General features: G+C 38.2%; 2 protein-coding genes across 2 annotated transcripts in view; one reads left to right on the top strand and one right to left on the bottom strand.

Moving 5' to 3' along the window:
• Nucleotides 1–2,665: 2,665 nt before the first annotated feature.
• LOC137243171 (uncharacterized) lies at nt 2,666–4,608 on the bottom strand. The gene is made up of 5 exons (XM_067770529.1): nt 4,268–4,608; nt 3,829–3,911; nt 3,619–3,765; nt 3,075–3,547; nt 2,666–2,830 (listed from the first exon to the last, which is right to left on the bottom strand). Exons 1-5 carry the CDS (start codon nt 4,606–4,608, stop codon nt 2,666–2,668), a joined length of 1,209 nt encoding a protein of 402 aa, XP_067626630.1.
• Nucleotides 4,609–8,187: 3,579 nt separating this feature from the next.
• The window catches only part of LOC137243170 (3'-5' exonuclease Snipper-like), a 32,045-nt gene continuing 22,706 nt past the window's right edge, over nt 8,188–17,526 (top strand). Inside the window, exon 1 of the mRNA XM_067770527.1 lies at nt 8,188–9,320. Within this exon, the coding sequence (XP_067626628.1) occupies nt 9,298–9,320 (23 nt within the window). The 5' untranslated portion in view covers nt 8,188–9,297. The remainder of the gene's footprint in view (nt 9,321–17,526) is intronic.

The following is a 17,526-nucleotide window of genomic DNA, read 5'->3' as shown; positions in this document are numbered from 1 at the left end:
AAATACTCATTAACACCTTTCTTTTGATACCCATAACGTACAAACAAGTTCTAGAGTCGCCCCTGGTCCACCTTTATGGCGATATCTCGACAAGGCATCCGCCTATAGAACTAGGGCCCACGCCCTTTTAAAATACTCATTAACTCCTTTCGTTTGATACCCATATTGCACAAACGAATTCTAGAGTCACCCTGGCCCACCTTTATGGCGATATCTCGAAACGGCGTCCACCTATGGAACTAAGGATTACTCCCTTTTAAAATACTCATTAACACCTTTCTTTTGATACCCATATTGTACAAACAAATTCTAGGGTCACCCCTGGTCCACCTTTATGGCGATATCTCGACAAGGCATCCGCCTATAGAACTAAGGCCCACGCCCTTTTAAAATACTCATTAACACCTTTCATTTGATACCCATATCGTACAAACAAATTCTAGAGGCACCCCTGGTCCACTTTTATGGCGATATCTCGACAAGGTGTCCACCTATAGATCTGAGGCCCACGCCCTTTTAAAATACTCATTAACACCTTTCATTTGATACCCATATCGTACAAACAAATTCTAGATTCCGCCCTGGTCCACCTTTATGGCGATATCCCTAAATGGCGGCCATCTGTAGAACTATGGCCCACTCCCTCTTAAAATACTCTTTAATGCCTTTCATTTGATACACATGTCATACAAACACATTCCAGGGTTACCCTAGGTTCATTTTCCTACATGGTGATTTTCCCTTATTTTGTATCCATAGCTCTCAGCTGAGTATGTAATGTTCGGTTACACCCGAACTTAGCCTTCCTTACTTGTTTTTGACTTATTTTTATCGAGGTGAAGTACCTTAAGGAAGCATTGCTTCTTTTACTCATTGCACTGTCTGTTATATGGGATTTACATTTTTTGTCTACGTACATAATTACTTATATGGGTACTTACAGTTAATTTTTGATATGTAAACATATTTGCTCACGGTATGAGGTAATCCAGAATGTAAGCGTAAGGTAAGTGGGAGTATTATGTTGGATGGGTGAATAGAGAATGTAATGCAAGTGTGCTATCAATTTTTTTTTATCGCGGTGTCAATGGATCGATGATTTGTTATTGACGAGTTATGGGCGTGTTAGCAATTTCTTTTCGACGAGCTATCCACTTGTTAACCATTTGTTATCGATTTGCAGCTATATATCGCCAATCTATCGATTTTTTTCGAATTGTTATGTTACTATCGATATCAAACGTAAGCGATTGGTAATTTATTTGTTAACTAAAACTTATCGACATTTTTCGCAAAAATACCATTTTTTGTTTGTTTGTTTTAATGGTGTGTTCAGTTTATACTTATTATTAAGAATTCATGATACTTATTATTAAGAGTTCACATAAGCCAGTGTTAAGCTCATGAATTTTTAATACCAATTTTTATCGAAAAGTTGTGTTGTTTCGTATCCAAAAAGTATCGATTTGTTATCAAAGTGCTACCGACATTTATCGACGAGCTAAAGGTTTGTTCTCTTTTCTCCCAGTCCATGAATTATAAACTCGATACTTAACTCTGACCTTCAAAACTGTTTTTTAATTGAAGAACATTGTACCACCGATCTTGCGATGAAGAGTTAAGTTCAGGCTACATCATCTTAGCAACCTTGTAAAAGTTAACGCTCCTATATCCGCTTAGCTAAACCAACCCAACCAATTGTTCTATTAGGAAAAGAGATTAAATTCAAAGCCAAAAGATATATGATATCTAGCGGAACGTATGAAAGAAACATTTGGCTTTCTGGGCGAGAGTTTAGTAGGTCTTCCTTTCTCCTTTCTCACCGACAACTTTCATGAGGCATATTAATACGACTACCACATCTCCCTTCGCAAAGACTTCTATGATTTCTGAGGTGACATATGCTCGTTGATGAAGAGATCGACAGTTTAGCTACAGCCTATTTGTTAAACTCAAATCCGATTAGCTCCGATAGTTTTCTTATTTTCATATACGTCTCGTGTCATTCACATTCAAATTGGATAAATTCTAAGTCGACTCACTTTGTCTATGGCTTTATCAATATCTAAACTCTTCCCGCAGTTATTTAAATCATTTCCTGTTTGTGAAGACTTCATCCATGACGGCTCCTTGGTATATTTTCAATTTCGCTTACTGAGGAAGGCTACAGTATACTTCTCCGGTAGCACAGCGAGTCGGATACCACTGACGAAATTCAGATTGTTGCGGTTAATTATCGCGTATTTTCTTCTGCAACCGAAGGTGGGAGACAAAGAGGCGGATAAGCTCCGTCGCCTTGATATGGGTATCGGTTACTCTTCTAGGCCAGAATCGTGGACATTCTATTTTCCCCATGCTCCTTTATTACCTACAATGATGTGTCTGGTTTTTGGTTGTTCAGCTGTGGCGTAGCCTGGTTCGCTTCCATCTCTTCAGGAATTAGCGCAATTTCAGCGGCTTCACTGCCCTATTTTCGGTCACTAGATAGCGATAGTTTAACTTTGTTATAGACCAATAGGTTCGCGTGCCACTGCTTCGGCCTCCAAAGAAGATATTCAATGCGAAAGCGACAATGTCGTTAAAAAACAGCTCTATCCACAATTCGAAAACAATTTTATTAAAAATTTGCAAATATAAAACTTAAAGCGTGTAACAAAATTTAGATTCACATTTCACTCGAATCACAAATCTCACGATTCAGCCATTCCGCCAGCGAATCACGAATACACTCATTCTGTTCATTTAAACATTTAATGGACATAATTTCTGACATACAGCCACTTTTTATGTAATCCTTCACGCATGGCATCGCCGACATTAGACGAAGGACCTATGATATGAGAGAACCAAAAAAGATTAATAAACTCACTATACATCGTAAAGAGATTCAATAAGTCTGGAGGATCATGCTATCCGGATACCATATTTTTTCTGCACGCGGCGTTTTCGGACGTTAAACTTGGCTAGTTTACACTTTGTGTCCTCCTACGTCACTACTAAACGCAAACTGGTCTTTTGAGCGCTTTAAGTAACCTTTCACCCATCAAGCATGTAGAGAGCCAGTACGTACTCACCTTCAGACACTCCAACTGCAAATTCTTGTTCTCACATTTTGCTAATGTGATGATGCGCTTTGGGAGATCTGTAAACTCACGACAACGCCACAATGCAAATTTACTGACCAAACCATGCATCAAAGCCAATATAACGAACTCATAATTATCAAGCTTCTTCGCATCATCCGCTATTATGTTGTAGAGCATTTTGATGCCGTCAACTTTATCGAAAAGTTGCTCACCTTCCGCACAACGCAGCAACATGGCAAAACATTTCATACAGATCTGATGATAAAATAGACGTCGACTTTGGATACGTTCGACCAACAATTCAAAATATCCGTAATTTATTCCGAGCTTAGGGTCGATCTCTAAAAAATGGCACAGATGCTCCCACAGAGGATTGGGGTAGAAAGGCGTACATGGATCAGCACTGAAAATTTTTGCGAGCTTGCGAAAGGCTTGCGTATTTTCGAGTAAGTGCAGCAAGACTGAGGGATGGGAACAAAAAGTGTTGACGTTCAACTTGTTTGTTCTAGAATCTCTAAAATGTATACCTTACCTTCCGTTTTTTCTGTCAAGTTCCGTAATATCTTACAAGCCGTCAAATATGTCGACTCGCGATTATATATAATCGCGTAGAATTCATCAATTAAGCTCACATGACTCACAATCTGTTTAGCGCCATTTAAATAGTTCGAAATAAGATCTAAAGAAAATATACCTTATGTAGTGGATTTTTAGCTTGTTGACCCCATTGGGTGCTACTCACAAAATATTTTCATCAATTGCCTGGTCTCATGATAATTTTCCTTATGCGAACCCAGCTGTATACGCAAAAACATGTTCTTACACCTGAAAGTATAAAAAACCATTTAAAAAGCGTTAACATTATTTAGGGAGTAAAAAAAATCATTAGGCGGGGTCTCATGGCCAAACGGCTCGGTAATGCTGAGAGGTTCAAAACTCGATAGTTCGTAAGAGTTGAAAGACGTTTGTGACAACAAGTGCAGCTTCACGCGGAGCTATTTTGTTGGTCGTCGTAAGGCGAAATTATATACCTAAAATAAAATAAAACCGCCTTGTCGACCGTTTGTTGTAAGCGATTCAGTTTTCCGTCTACCGGCCTGAACCAAATCAAATTTCGAAGTTTTTAAATTATTTTGAAATTTGAGGTTTAAACATCAAAAGATACGCTTGATCTCACTCACTTCTTCACCACACCATACTCTGTGATTGCGCGTTGTGCTTGCCATGGATTGAGCAACACCTCGGATAACGAATTGACGTTCTGCCACTTCTCCAGCGGATCATCACTACACATTTTCTCCATCAACTTCTCCATACAAATAAAGCCGTAAGCCAATGATGCATGATCTCGAAAATAGGTGGAGCTCTCACAGTCATCATCATTTGGACAAACGCATTTGCAACGCCTCTTTTGTTTTTGTTGAAATTCAGTTTTCACAAAATTGTTAAGCGTCTCCTTTTTCATATTATCCACTTCGAGTTGAAGGAAATGATTCCGGTAGCTTGCAAGCTCTTCCCACATTTTTATAGTAACAGATATGATTTAAAAAAAAAACAATTGGCAAAAATTGCATATAAAAACAAAATTTGACTTATTTCCCTGGGAAATTCGGTTTTCAAGTGATAGGAAATGAAAAGAAAGATTTCAAGAAAAGTCTTCTAGGAACATTTACAGTTGTGCTTAGAAGGCTTACCAAATGCCGTTGACGTGCTTACTTAATTGGCGCTTACCAGCTTAAACCGTTATGGCCTTCCAACAAGGCGTGTCAGTCGCTTCTTTGTTGGGTTAACTGGCGCCAATTAGTCACACCAAGGGATTTAAATCGTTTTCCACCTGGTATTTCCAGCGGAGTGAGGCCGCTCTCTTCCTCTCCTTCCACGCTTCGCCAGCATAAGGAGGCAATCTTTTAGGCATGGCGACTACATCCAGAACTACATTAAACTGTCGACTGATGCCTTGCGCTGCTGTTAAATCAGCATGCTGCCTATGACTACAGTGAGATGGTATCAACAAGAGTTGATGTACATATGTGTTGTCTGAGTCGGAGCCGTAATAATTATACTACAAGGTTCTCTAAGCTTCCCGCTCTATATCATGCCAGTCGCCAGAAAATTTCATAAGCCGAGTAGGTTGGCAAGTTTTGCAGTGACTATATCCAGCCGCCAAAACCTTTCGCTATACTGCCAGGGCAGCATTATTTAAACCGATTTTGCTAAGAAGGCGATTTTTCTCTCCGCCGTCAATTAGTTTTGAAGTTTTTCAGTCTGCTTTAACTAAAGTTTAAGCTAAGCTTGAGCGATCCTATAGCCATAATCAAGTGAGTTTTCTAGCTCAATTCTCACGGCAATGTTCTGGATCATTGGGAGGCTTGAAAAGTTAAGTTCGTGATATTTTTGTACACATGAGTTCTGATAGGCCGATGTCGCCGTTGTGTTTGATTTACCCATCTATTTTTGAAAAAGTATGTTTATTAGGCCCGGTTTTTCAGTTCAAGTTCAACTCAGTTTGTCAGTTAAACTACGCTTAAACTTGTTCTGCAGTTTTTCAATCCACTTTAACTGAAGTTTAATATGAGCTTAAGTAGCCGATCTAGCAGAGTTAAACTCTAGTTAAACTGTAGGTGATTTGCGTTCGTTCGAAATGGCGTCGAATATAGCCAACAAGCATTTGGGCTTGAGTACCATTAGAGCTCATGTTGATAACTAGGCATACTTCTAAAATCTCAAGTGTTGTTTCGAAACAGTGGCTCAACTCGAGAATCATAGCATACTCAGCAAAAAATGGAATTTTTTATAAAGCAAAAAATGCTATTACTTAAGTTGAAAAAATTTAATTCCGAACTTGTGGTTCTCTAATTGGACTCAAATGTAAGATTCCATATTACAGTGTTTTCACGAAACTAAAATGAAGTATATAAAATTTAAAAAATAAATAAATGTGAGGCGCGATAACCTCCGAAGAGATTGTAGGTCGAGCTTCTCTTTCAATTTGCGTCGTGCTCCTTTTAATTTTTACTACTAAATGGTGGGACGGAACCTACTTTTTTTATTCCGACTCCGAACAACATCTGCAAGGCAGATGAGTTTTCACTGAGAGCTTTTGATGGCAGAAATACTCTGGGAGTGCTTGCCAAACACTGCCGAGGGGCCATCCCGCTTAGAAAAATTTTCTACTAATTGAAAAACCTTGTTTCTAGAGCTTTGATGTTGCTTTTCCCGGTCGTGAACCCAGGATCTTCGGTGTGGTAGACAGAGCACGCTACCATCACACGACGGCGGCCACCTATATAATTTATTTTTGATTAATTACGCCTCATTACTGCTATCAACCAGGTGTTTATTTCTCATAATAAACAGATGTTGGTTTTGGTGGTGCCACCTTGGAGATTTTTTCAACTCCACTTCAACTCGATATGCAATGTAGGATATCAGCTGTAGAAACGTGTTTAATATTCATTTGAGAACTGTACATTTCTCAAAATCTCTCGAAATTAGGATAATAATTGGAAAATATTAACGACGTTGGAGATCAACTCGAAAACTTCTAGTTTTACAAAATTTCTCAAAAGTTGGATAGTGATTGGAGAATGAAGTTGAATATCAACTCGAGAACTAGGTTTAAGAATAAGAATAATTAAATAATGATGTTGGATATCACTTCCGGAACTAGATACATATTTCGCTGGAGAACTTTTTACATGTTTGTTGGCTAAACAAAATCCAGCTGTTGCTGTATGTACAAAGTATCTAGATAATAAAAAAACCAAAGTTTCCGCATAAAAAGCATACCCCAAAGGCGGCCTTAAACTGTGACTGAAAAATTGCTCAGTAGCTTAACTGGAGTTTAAATTTGATTAGAGTTTAAGCAAACTTAGTTTAAGCTTAGGGTGTAAATTAACAAATTATCTGGCTCACAAACTGAACCAGATTTCTATCTGGATTTATCTGGCTCAAATCGTTGTTGTTGCATTGCATGTAAAAAAATTATTTATCTGGCTCAGGATCTTTGCGACGGGATGTGGGCTATTGTATTTAGAATCATATGGTAACATTACTTTATTATTTTCACCATGCTAATGATGCACAGTTCTGTATTTTACACAAACCCGGATTTGTCTTTGTTCTCGGTGATATTCGTTACAATTTCAATAATTGCTATGTATCTATATTTTTTTTCTTCCCTAGAAGATTGTAACTACCTTGGAGCTATAGCTTGGCGAGGAGCAGTGGCTTAAGTGCCTCCCAGGCTTGCAAGAAATGGGGTTGTTGTTGTAGCTAAAAATACACTCTACGAAGCTTTTGTGGAGTGTTATCGATGTTGGTGTTCCTTTGCCGGATATATTTAGATCTGGTACGTTCTGGTAACAAGAACCATCAAGGCACAAGCCCGACTATCTCAGGAACGATTAAATATGACTACATACAATTTTCTAGGTCTTCCCGCCCTCTACCTCCTAGTTCCATTAGCAGCTTGGGGTCTCCTCGGCTGCTAATGAAACAGGACTCAACACGGGTAGGTAAGGTTGATAATTGGGTTAGTAAAAGCTGTAAATTTCGCTGGCATCCCCTTGAACGGGTTGCACTACACAGACCCTCGGTTCGTGCGCTGACGCCGTGGGAGCTTTCTGCACCTGGAACTGAGCAGCAAACCCGCCTATAAATTTTCGTTTCTAGTTGAAAAAATGTGTTTCTAAATATTTGGATGTTACTTTTATCAACCCTTGCCCCCGCCCCAACACGGAGGTGTGCTCAAGCTTAAATACGTCAAACATCTTAGATACCTATTTTCAGTATTCCAAATATGCAGCAGTAACAGCTCTGGCTGGTTGGTTCATATTTCCGATCTATCCTTTTGTAAGCTTACCGATGTACCTTGGGACCTTGTGACTGTTTTCTGTTCCGGACCCAGACTCGGACTCATTTTTTTCGGTGCGCCGGATCCGGTTCCGTGCATCACAATTCACCACACTGAGCAAATAGCACTTACCTTACTTATGAAAGCAACCCTAGAATTAAGAGATTGTAAACCGGCTTTTCATATTCTCTTTTGAGTTTATAAGTTTTGAAGTGTGGAAAAGCAACAATGCGAGCAAAATTTTATTTCAGTTTGTTTTCAAAGTGCGCTAAAGTAAGTTTCGTTTGTTTAATTAGTAGATGGTGAAAAATCGTTTAATTGTATGTATTAATTTCTTATAATTTATGCAACTAAAGAAATATTGCATTCGTATAATTCAAAGAAAAAAGTTGATTCGGCAATTTAAAGCAGCTGTCGAAGAGTGCAAAGTAGACTAATTCTACTCGAGCTAGCAAATAAGGATTGTGAAATTAAATAAAATCAGTTTTTTTTTTGTAATTTGCAAGTGTATTATTGTCTGGAGAAATTTCTGTGGTTTTCACAAACATTCAAATTACCTACAAAATAAAAAAAAAAAACACTCAAGTGCATTGCTACATGAAATTTCTTTAAATTCCAAACTAAATCTATGACGACATGGCATAAAAGCAAATTCTATAAACAAATCAAACGGAAATTGTCTTCAACCTTTGCAGAATGTGTAATGTAAACATATGAAAGTAAATAAACTAAACACTACAACAACAAAAACAAAAGTAAATGTAAATAAAGGAAACAACCAGAGATATTTCATATTTGAGCAAAAGCAGAACAGCTTAATTTGATCGAAAATAAAATTAAAATTTAAAACAAAATTATTGAGTGTGTGCGTACGTTTGATAATCGTGTTTAACCGGCAAGAAGTATAAAACCAAAACACAACAACAATTCTGTAATCACAATAACAACAAGTACTTAGGTACCTCAGCTCAGAGCAATAACCGCTGCAAAATCAAGAACTTTTTTTGTGAGTTGAATGAATTTCAACTTCAAAACACACGACCAGACGCATTGTGAGTGGCACGTAAAACAAGCTAACTAAAAAAAAAAAACAACAAAAACTGCCAAAAAGAGCTCGGATATCCTTTATACCACCCACACCAAAAGTAAAGCGCACAATATTTGCAGCAACAGCAACAACAATTGCATTGCTATTCGTACAAAAGTAATTGCCTTTGGAGTGGCGAAATACGGCAAAGGGCAACGAACTGTTGGTGGGGAAAGGAGTTGCTGTAAAAGAAAAATAGAGTTTTTCATCTTCAACTTTGACTTACTTCCAACTGATATCGCTAAAAGCAGCGGAGCTAACAAAACATTATGGCTCTAATAAAACTGGCTAGGTGAGTATCGCAAATACAATATATGTACCTCCGGAGAGAGTTAGGTCAAGCTTCTCTCCCAGATTGGGTAGTGCTCCTCTTTACATTTTCCCACAAATTGGCGAGACGGGATGTGCAAGGCAGTTGAATTTTAGCCGACAAGCTATTCATGGCAGCAATACTTCCGGAGTGTTGTTCAAACACTGCCGAGGGGCGACCTGGTTTAAAAATTTTGTTTCTTATCTAAGAAACTTTCACTAAAAATTGTAAAGTTGCTTAATAAAGAGCTGTTTAAGCTCTATGCAGACATCCTCATGTACCAGGGAAATGAAACACATCGGCTACGCGCCCTGCGAATGAAAGAAGATGCTCCAGCTCAAAAGATAATACTATCGGAGGCAGACGAAGAGGAGTGGAATATATTGCTACAACAACAACAACAGTGGGATATCCGCTCCACTAAGAGGCGAAACTCGATCTAAGTTCTGATGATGTTTCAACTTCACGTAATTTGTCGGACGCCCATAACCGTTAAAACGGGTCAAAAGTCAGCTGAAAGTTTGGCCAAATATTCGACCTAACTGAACAGTGGGAGCATATTTCATATACACGACGTACCGTCGCTGAGAACATTATAGGGTTCTAGCGGACCGTAGGAACAACTAGTACAATAGTAAATGCTGCGCTGCTTCGAAAAAGGAGGACATAACCTACAGGTCTTAGTGTCGTTTGAGTGTAACGCGTGGTGTTAGTGAGCACTAACGATGTGTGAAGAAATACGAGGGGTGCCTAGTTAGGAGAAATGCACGTTAAGTGGAAAGCGGCGAACCTGTATGTCTAATAGGAAAAGCTTAAGAAAATTGTACCAGAAAGTATGGCATAACATGACTGTAACAAATTTCTGAATAGCGAGTGAAGTAATGCACAAGTGAAGGAGAACCAACGGCGCTTTAAAAAATAACAGCGAAGAAACACTTTTGTCAACATGTGCTTTTTGGACCTAAATAGGCAATTGAAAATTAAAGTCATCTTTCGACAAACAAAAATCACATTCTCTTATGCTCACTTGACAAACAGCACGTTTCTTAAATTTTTGACAAAGTTTTAAATTAACTCTGTGTCGAAAGGATTCATAATTCGTAGTGCTGTAAGTGGTCCTAAGTCTCTTATCTCAGCTCTGATGCATGGCTTTAAGTGATGGACGGTGTAAAAAGAATATATTTGGATGTATATTATGGGAACGATTTTGCGTCATCCCTTGTCAAATTTGGTTTCGTGATAAACCGGTTTCGGCGTTGTGCCATCATCAGTGCCGATTTTCGACGAAAATTGCACAACGCCGAAACCGGTGTCGATTTTCGACGAAAATTGCACAACGCCGAAACCGGTTTGTCTCGAAACCAAATTTGACAAGGGATGATGGAAAATCGTTCCAATATACATAATTTATCCACCCTGTCGGAAAATCAACAAAATAAATAATTCAATATATTTGGAGTATTTCTCGTTCGTTTCGTTCCAAATTATGACGCCACTACTGTCTTCATCTGTCTTCATATGTATGTTGTCTACAAGTTCGTACATAATTTCGTCTTTTACACTCGTCGAACGTGACTGCCGGCACATGCAGCTAAGCAACGCTCGTGCAAACAAAAGCACACAACAATGAGAAAGCAATACATAGCTGAAGATTTATGTATATAAACTGTACATACCAACAATGTCAGCCAAAGCAGCTGACTGAGCCGGTCGTCAATTTCTTTTTCCTTTCACCTTTCCAAAGTATTCTTCATTTATGTTTTGGGTGGCGCATTTGCTATACATAAAGAGGGTTTTCCGCTGGGAAGGTAAGTCGTCTGATTGCATTTCTGCAAAGGTGTAGCCAAAACACACAATATCTTTAAAAGGAAAACGTCTGTCTTAATATACATATGAACATATCGCTAATTTGCTGCAACGTCGTCATAACTCAAAAAACATGACTTTTCAGTTAATAACATAAAAACGTACCCAATATCATGATCTATGTTGTATAAAAAAATCTTCGTGATCAGTTAAAAATTTAGCACGTGTTATAAAAATGAAAATATGCCTTTATATGTGCAACAGATGGCTGTTAAAATCTTTGAATGGCTCGCCTGGAAAATTGTGTTTTTTGAGTTATGACGAATTTGCAGCAAGTGAGCGATATGTATCGCATAAGGTTGATCGATAGCTTAAAAAACTGAAATTAGAATCTATTGAAGTCTTGACGTTTCACATTAAGTACTTCCCCGAAGCCTTGGCCAAAAATTCAATTTACTTTAAGAATCTCGTTCAAGCCGACCACCGGGATGGTATTCGGCTTCACAGAATGTTTGGGTATCGTCTTTATTTGACGTGAACCGAGAATATTTTGTCTTCTACCCGTGAAGGTGCAGATCATTCTTAATGCCATAGAAGTCACTACCTATTGACCTGCTTATTCTGCAAATATACTGGTACCATCACCCCCCCCCCCCTCCCTTGCTTTCAAATGATCTTAGAAAGACTTCGTCAAGACGTAGTCTTTTTTAACCATGTTGATTTACAAATCCACTCTTGCTCTTTTCCATGTCCCTGGAGCTTAAGCTAAGGCAAGCCTATTCCGTGTGATGCTTATATTGTGTTGGAATATTTCCTATGCTCAAAAGACTCTGTCGTTCGTCTAGCTGCACCTTCAGTTAAGAGACTATTTGCGAAGCGCCAGTCTGATATTTCGAACAGCCTAGTCCCGAACTCGATTAGATTTGGGGACACATCCAAGGAGATCTCCCTTGTCTTTTCTAGGCTCTGAAGTAAGGGGCGTTTTTACGCTGATTTTGTTGAGCTATGATACGTTTCTTCAGGAGTAGGTGATATACTCTCTCTCGTCTGGATTAGTTTCTCTTCCTTCACAGTGTAGGCTGCTGTTGATATTGAAACTAAATTTCTTTGAAACTTTTTGAGAAAACAAACAACTTCCCATCGTTCTGGCTGTTACGTATCTCATTCCATATTTGTTCGGATCATTCCCATAACTTCAGACTATCGCGGAAAGGAAGCGTGAGCTATGTTATGGCGGATATTCTGAAGTACTGTTTCCAGATAATTTTTGGCATGGTTGAACTCCATTACTTTCCTTTTATGAAAGTGATTTTACTATTTTTGTCAACTCCCCCGCTACTCGATATTTTTTTACAGAGGAGAAAGCATCGAAAACGTCATAATCAGTCTGATAAATCAGCACTAAAACTCCTAGCGTCTAAGTAACATTTCCTCACGGTACTACTGTGAAGGATTTCGCCAGAAGGTGGGTTGAGCACTAGACTCTACGACAGTTGGGGTTACGTTGCAGAGGCTGAAACCCGTATACGTCTCCAACGTCCCTGCAGTATGGTGGATAAATGCACAAACCACTAAATCACAGCGGTATGCCGTCAAGTTATTTTCTATAATGTCCCAACATAGCTGGAGGAGGGAAAATGTTATCATATCAAATGCGCTCAATCACAGGAACAACAGGGTTTCTATCCGGTAAGATATTACAACAACAACACAAATTTGGTTGAGCATAGACGCAACATATGCGTTCTTGTACGCATCTATAGTTTGCTTTCTCAGTGAAATTCGACTGAAGACAATGCTAACAAGCAGACAAAAGAGCCTGGTCGGTCTCAAACAAAGGTCATGGATTTTAAGTGCCACTTTAAGCAAAGTTATACTGACAGCCCTTGATCGGCAAAAGTCTGAGCCATTCCAGTATTTTAAAAGAAATGGAGTTTAAGGAAAATCGTCGACATTTCTCCATCTGCATGTTGGTAAAGCTCAATAGATGTATTTCCCTTATTTGCAGAGATTTTCCAATCTCATTTTACCTTTTATTCTAATTCATTCGTGTGTATGTATGTATGTATATTGATCAAACAAAATTTTCCACAACAACAAGTCACACCTACAAAAATATCATCCATTACACAATAAAAACACATATTGCAAAACTTAACTCATTTGTTGCAATATTATGAATGAGTGAGCACGCCCAGAGTGACGCATGCGACTAATAAGCATTTGTTACCCCCTTGTGTGCAACAGAGATAGGCTCGAGATATAGGGACTCGCTAAACCCAAGGTATGAAATGCAAAATGCGTAGGCTGAAAAGGGAAGAAACGCGGGTTTACATTGGTGAATCTACAACTAATCACTCTCTCTACGAAGGGGCCTCAAGAAGACTCACAACTGGTTTCAATGCAGAGTTGTATAGCCTATGTTGGTTGCATTTCCCTCAAAAACCTCACCTCACATGGACCTTTCCAAGCCGTTCGGGGCCAAACGAGGTTTTAGACAACGCTACTCTTTATCCTAGGTTGAAGCTGAATTCTGCTTCCGAGATCGAATTTAGTGCTACGATCATTTCTACTATGTTGGTATATATGGAAAGCTCATGATAGCGCCATTAATAATAATGCATTAACGCAATTACAAATTTGTTTACACAAACGATACATACAAACACGACCAATTAATTGCCGCCCTTTTTCTACGATTACCAATAGCAAATTTTTATTTACAACATTTCCCCTCATCTTGTTAAGCTGTTCATATGAGCTACGGTTCCCAACGCTTCACAACATCCCACCGCAAATGTCGTGACAATTGTCATGCGAATCACCATCAACTCCATAGCTGACTCAGCTCAGTCGGTCATGGACTTCATGCTAAGTAAGCTCATTTAATTGTTTAGTTAATACAAACACGGTAGGTAGCATTTTATCGTTATTTATGGTGAATGACATTTCAGTCCCCAGCTGTAAACTCATTATCGTCTAGTTTTTAATTATTTTATTGTATTCAATTATTTGTAAAGCCAAATCCACCAAGAGGTTCATTTCTTTTTGATTTTTACATCGCTTTCATTTATTTTGTTCTGAATCTGTTAACAATGTTTTGCCATGTCTCAAGATGTCTTTGTTTTTGCGGCATCTGTTTGTTCCCTGGTCACTGAACTCTGTCAGCTGTGAATTACTACTTGCAAAAAATATTATTGAAATACTTGCAAGAGCTTTATTTACTTAAAACATTTTCATATTTAGTGCCAGAAGGTCGGTGCGATTGAAACTTCTTAATATGTATAAATTTCGTGCCATGTTGTTTGTCCGCGATGGACTCCTAAGCTACTTAACCGATTTTAATCAAATTTGCACACCGTTTGCAGGTTGATCCAACTTGAAAGATAGGATAGCGTTCCTCTGAAGTTTCTTTCCGGGAAGTAGACCAGAGACCGATCTATTCGAACAAATTCTATTCACGGTTCCATTTACCTGAAATTGGGCATATAGGTAGCCCTTTACCTGGATTAGTATTTATGTGATTTTTTTCGGGAAATGGAGCAGGGACCGGCTGGAACTGGGACTTGGAGCGGCACTGAGACAGGGACTGAGACTGAGGCTGTACCTGGGACTTGGTCTGGGACTGGGAAAAAGGGATGGACAAGAACTATAGATAATAGAAAAGAGGGAAGGAGAACGAGATAGAGTTAGACGAAGATAGAGAGATACGTATAGATGAAGCAGAAAAGAAGTGAGGAGAAGGACGGAGAGGGAGAAAAAGAGAAAGGCCGAGGGAAGAGTGAATAAAAAGATAAGGAAATAAAAGATAAGGAGAGACGGGAAGGGAGAGAAATAGATAAAAACTGTTGAAAAGTTATGCAGATAGACCAAAGCTAGAACAGAGCCACGTCTGCCAGGTCTGCTAGTCAGTATAGACAGTACATAGACAGCCTGAGTTGATGGACTTGGAAACTTTAGCCCTCTTAAAATATCAAGGCATTTGTGTTGCGGCGGACTGTGGCAGAGAAGTTCGGTCTCGATCTTCTTGGGGATGTGTCACGTCTTATTCTGAGAATTACTATCGTCTTTCTCTTTATGCTTGTACTTATCTCCGTCTTCACATTTGTAGGTATCATCATCTTTATTGTTATCTTCGTCATCATCCTTTATTGTTGATTTTCTCTTTTCTTTTGTTTTTTATGTGAATATCCATGTTCGCCTTTGACTTCATTTCCAACGCTATCTTTTTCGTTTATTTTATTTTTATCTTTATCTGTTTCTAATTCTTTATGTTTATCCGTCTCTTTGTCTTCATCTTCCCATTTATCGTTATCTCTACATTCAACTCTATCTTAATCTGAATCTTCATCTTTACCATTCTCTTTTTATTTATATATATGTTTATCTTTATTTTTATACTCAGAGTGCTTTGCACACAGAGTATATTAACTTTGATTGGGTAACGGTTGGGTGTACAGGTATAAAGGAATCGAGATAGATAGATACTATCAAACCATCATATATCAAAACCATCAGTATCGAAAAAAAATTTGATTGAGTCATGTCCGTCGGTCCGTCTGTCCGTTAACACAATAACTTGAGTAAATAATGAGATATCTTCACCAAATTTGGTACACGAGTTTATCTGGACCCAGAATATATTGGTATTGAAAATGAGCGAAATCAGATGATAACCACGCCCACTTATTATATATATAACATTTTGGAAAACACAAAAAACCTGATTATTTAGTAAATAAAAGACCTAGAATGTTGAAGTTTGACATGTGGACTGATATTGAGACTCTTGATACAAATTTGAAAAAATTTGTTAAAATGGGCGTGGCACCGCCCACTTGTGATAAAATCAATTTTACAAATATTATTAATCATAAATCAAAAATCGTTAAACCTATCGAAATTCTGCAGAGAGGTTGCCTTTACTATATGGAATGCTTTGGAGAAAAATTGACGAAATCGGTTAAGGACCACGCCCACTTTTATATAAAATATTTATAAAAGGGTCGTGGACGAATAAAATAAGCTATATCAATGGTATTTCATTTCCCAAGTGTATTTGTAATAATAAATAGGAAAAACTTCAAATTTAAAAAAATGGGCGTGGCACCGCCCCTTTTATGACTAAGCAATTAGTTCGGAAGAAAAATTAACATATCGTAATGAAATAGTGTGCGCATATTTTCCTTATAGCAGAAAATATGTCTGGTAAAAATGGACGGGATTGGTTAAAGACCACGGCAACATAGATATAAAATTAGTTTGAAAGGGTCGTGGACTAGAATAATAAGCTATAACTTAGCAAAAAATAGTTTGAATCAATGATATTTCACTTATCAAGTTTTATTGTAAGAGGAAATGGGGAGACATTTTTTTGTTAAACGGGCGGTGCCACGTTTTATGTAGAAAAGTAATTTATCTGAAATGAAATGTAGAATTGAAGCTCACGCTGAGTATATAATGTTCGGTTACACCCGAACTTAGACACCTTTACTTGTTCTATTTATTTTCTTAATCGATAACATCATTTTTTGAGTCAATTTTAGTATTACATAGTTGGCAATGTAAAGTAAGTTACAAACGTGCCGAAGACACACCCCAATGTAATTTGTTTATTATTAGAACAAAAAACGATAATTAAACCAATAAATACATTGAGTAAAACCAGTTAAACGAGATTCTATTAGTTATACAAATTATAATGCTGACAAAAATATGCTAAGATACTCATTTACATGTAAATATGTATGCACATTCATCTCACTTGTGGTTTCACTTTGATTAACTGATTTCATAAATGGGCCCTTAGCATGGGAGCGAAGCTCGCATGTAGAGGGAAAACACATCAGCGGCCTATGCCAACATATCATTTCGAAATCATACATAATTTTAATATCTAGCACGGAAAGAAATCTGAGTTGCCACGACACAGCCCACTCATTGCACACCATTCCCATATCTGCCTCCCTCCTCCCACTCCCCCACAACTAGTCTCATTCATTAGTGTATTGTTGTCTTCTTTGTTATTTTGTCACGACTATCGTTTGTCACTAAAAATAGCCACACTCACGAGACTAGCACAACAATAACCTAAACAACAATAACAGAAATGTAAATAACATACAATAGCCGTTACAAAAACAAATTTTTGTTGCTGTTGTTATGCATCTGACAAATGTAACAAATCTAATTTTATTATTTACAGCCCATACGCACTCTGGTCATATGACAATTACCCGAACGCACTTTTTTGTGTGTGTCGCTTCCTCTACCGTCCACAGCCATCAGCAATGGCTTGATGCTTTGTTCACCTCCACTATGGCAGTGGCAGTGCTTCCGCTTGTGCAAATGCAATATGCAAAAACTGCTGCAACTGCCGGTC

The sequence above is a fragment of the Eurosta solidaginis genome, chromosome 3, assembly GCF_040869045.1.
Source record: "Eurosta solidaginis isolate ZX-2024a chromosome 3, ASM4086904v1, whole genome shotgun sequence".
Classification (NCBI taxonomy): Eukaryota; Metazoa; Arthropoda; class Insecta; order Diptera; family Tephritidae; genus Eurosta; species Eurosta solidaginis.
The sequence above is the reverse complement of the archived record's forward strand: the minus strand, read 5'-3'. Positions and strand labels throughout refer to the sequence as shown.

Bases quoted from the DNA above. Each gene is read 5' to 3' on its own strand.
- LOC137243171 (XM_067770529.1), bottom strand. From the start codon at position 4,608: ATGTGGGAAGAGCTTGCAAGCTACCGGAATCATTTCCTTCAACTCGAA. The intron at 3,912-4,267 runs GTGAGTGAGATC...TTATACTTTCAG, and splicing joins GAGTATGGTGTGGTGAAGAA to GTGTAAGAACATGTTTTTGC. The intron at 3,766-3,828 runs GTGAGTAGCACC...TATTTTCTTTAG, and splicing joins GCAATTGATGAAAATATTTT to ATCTTATTTCGAACTATTTA.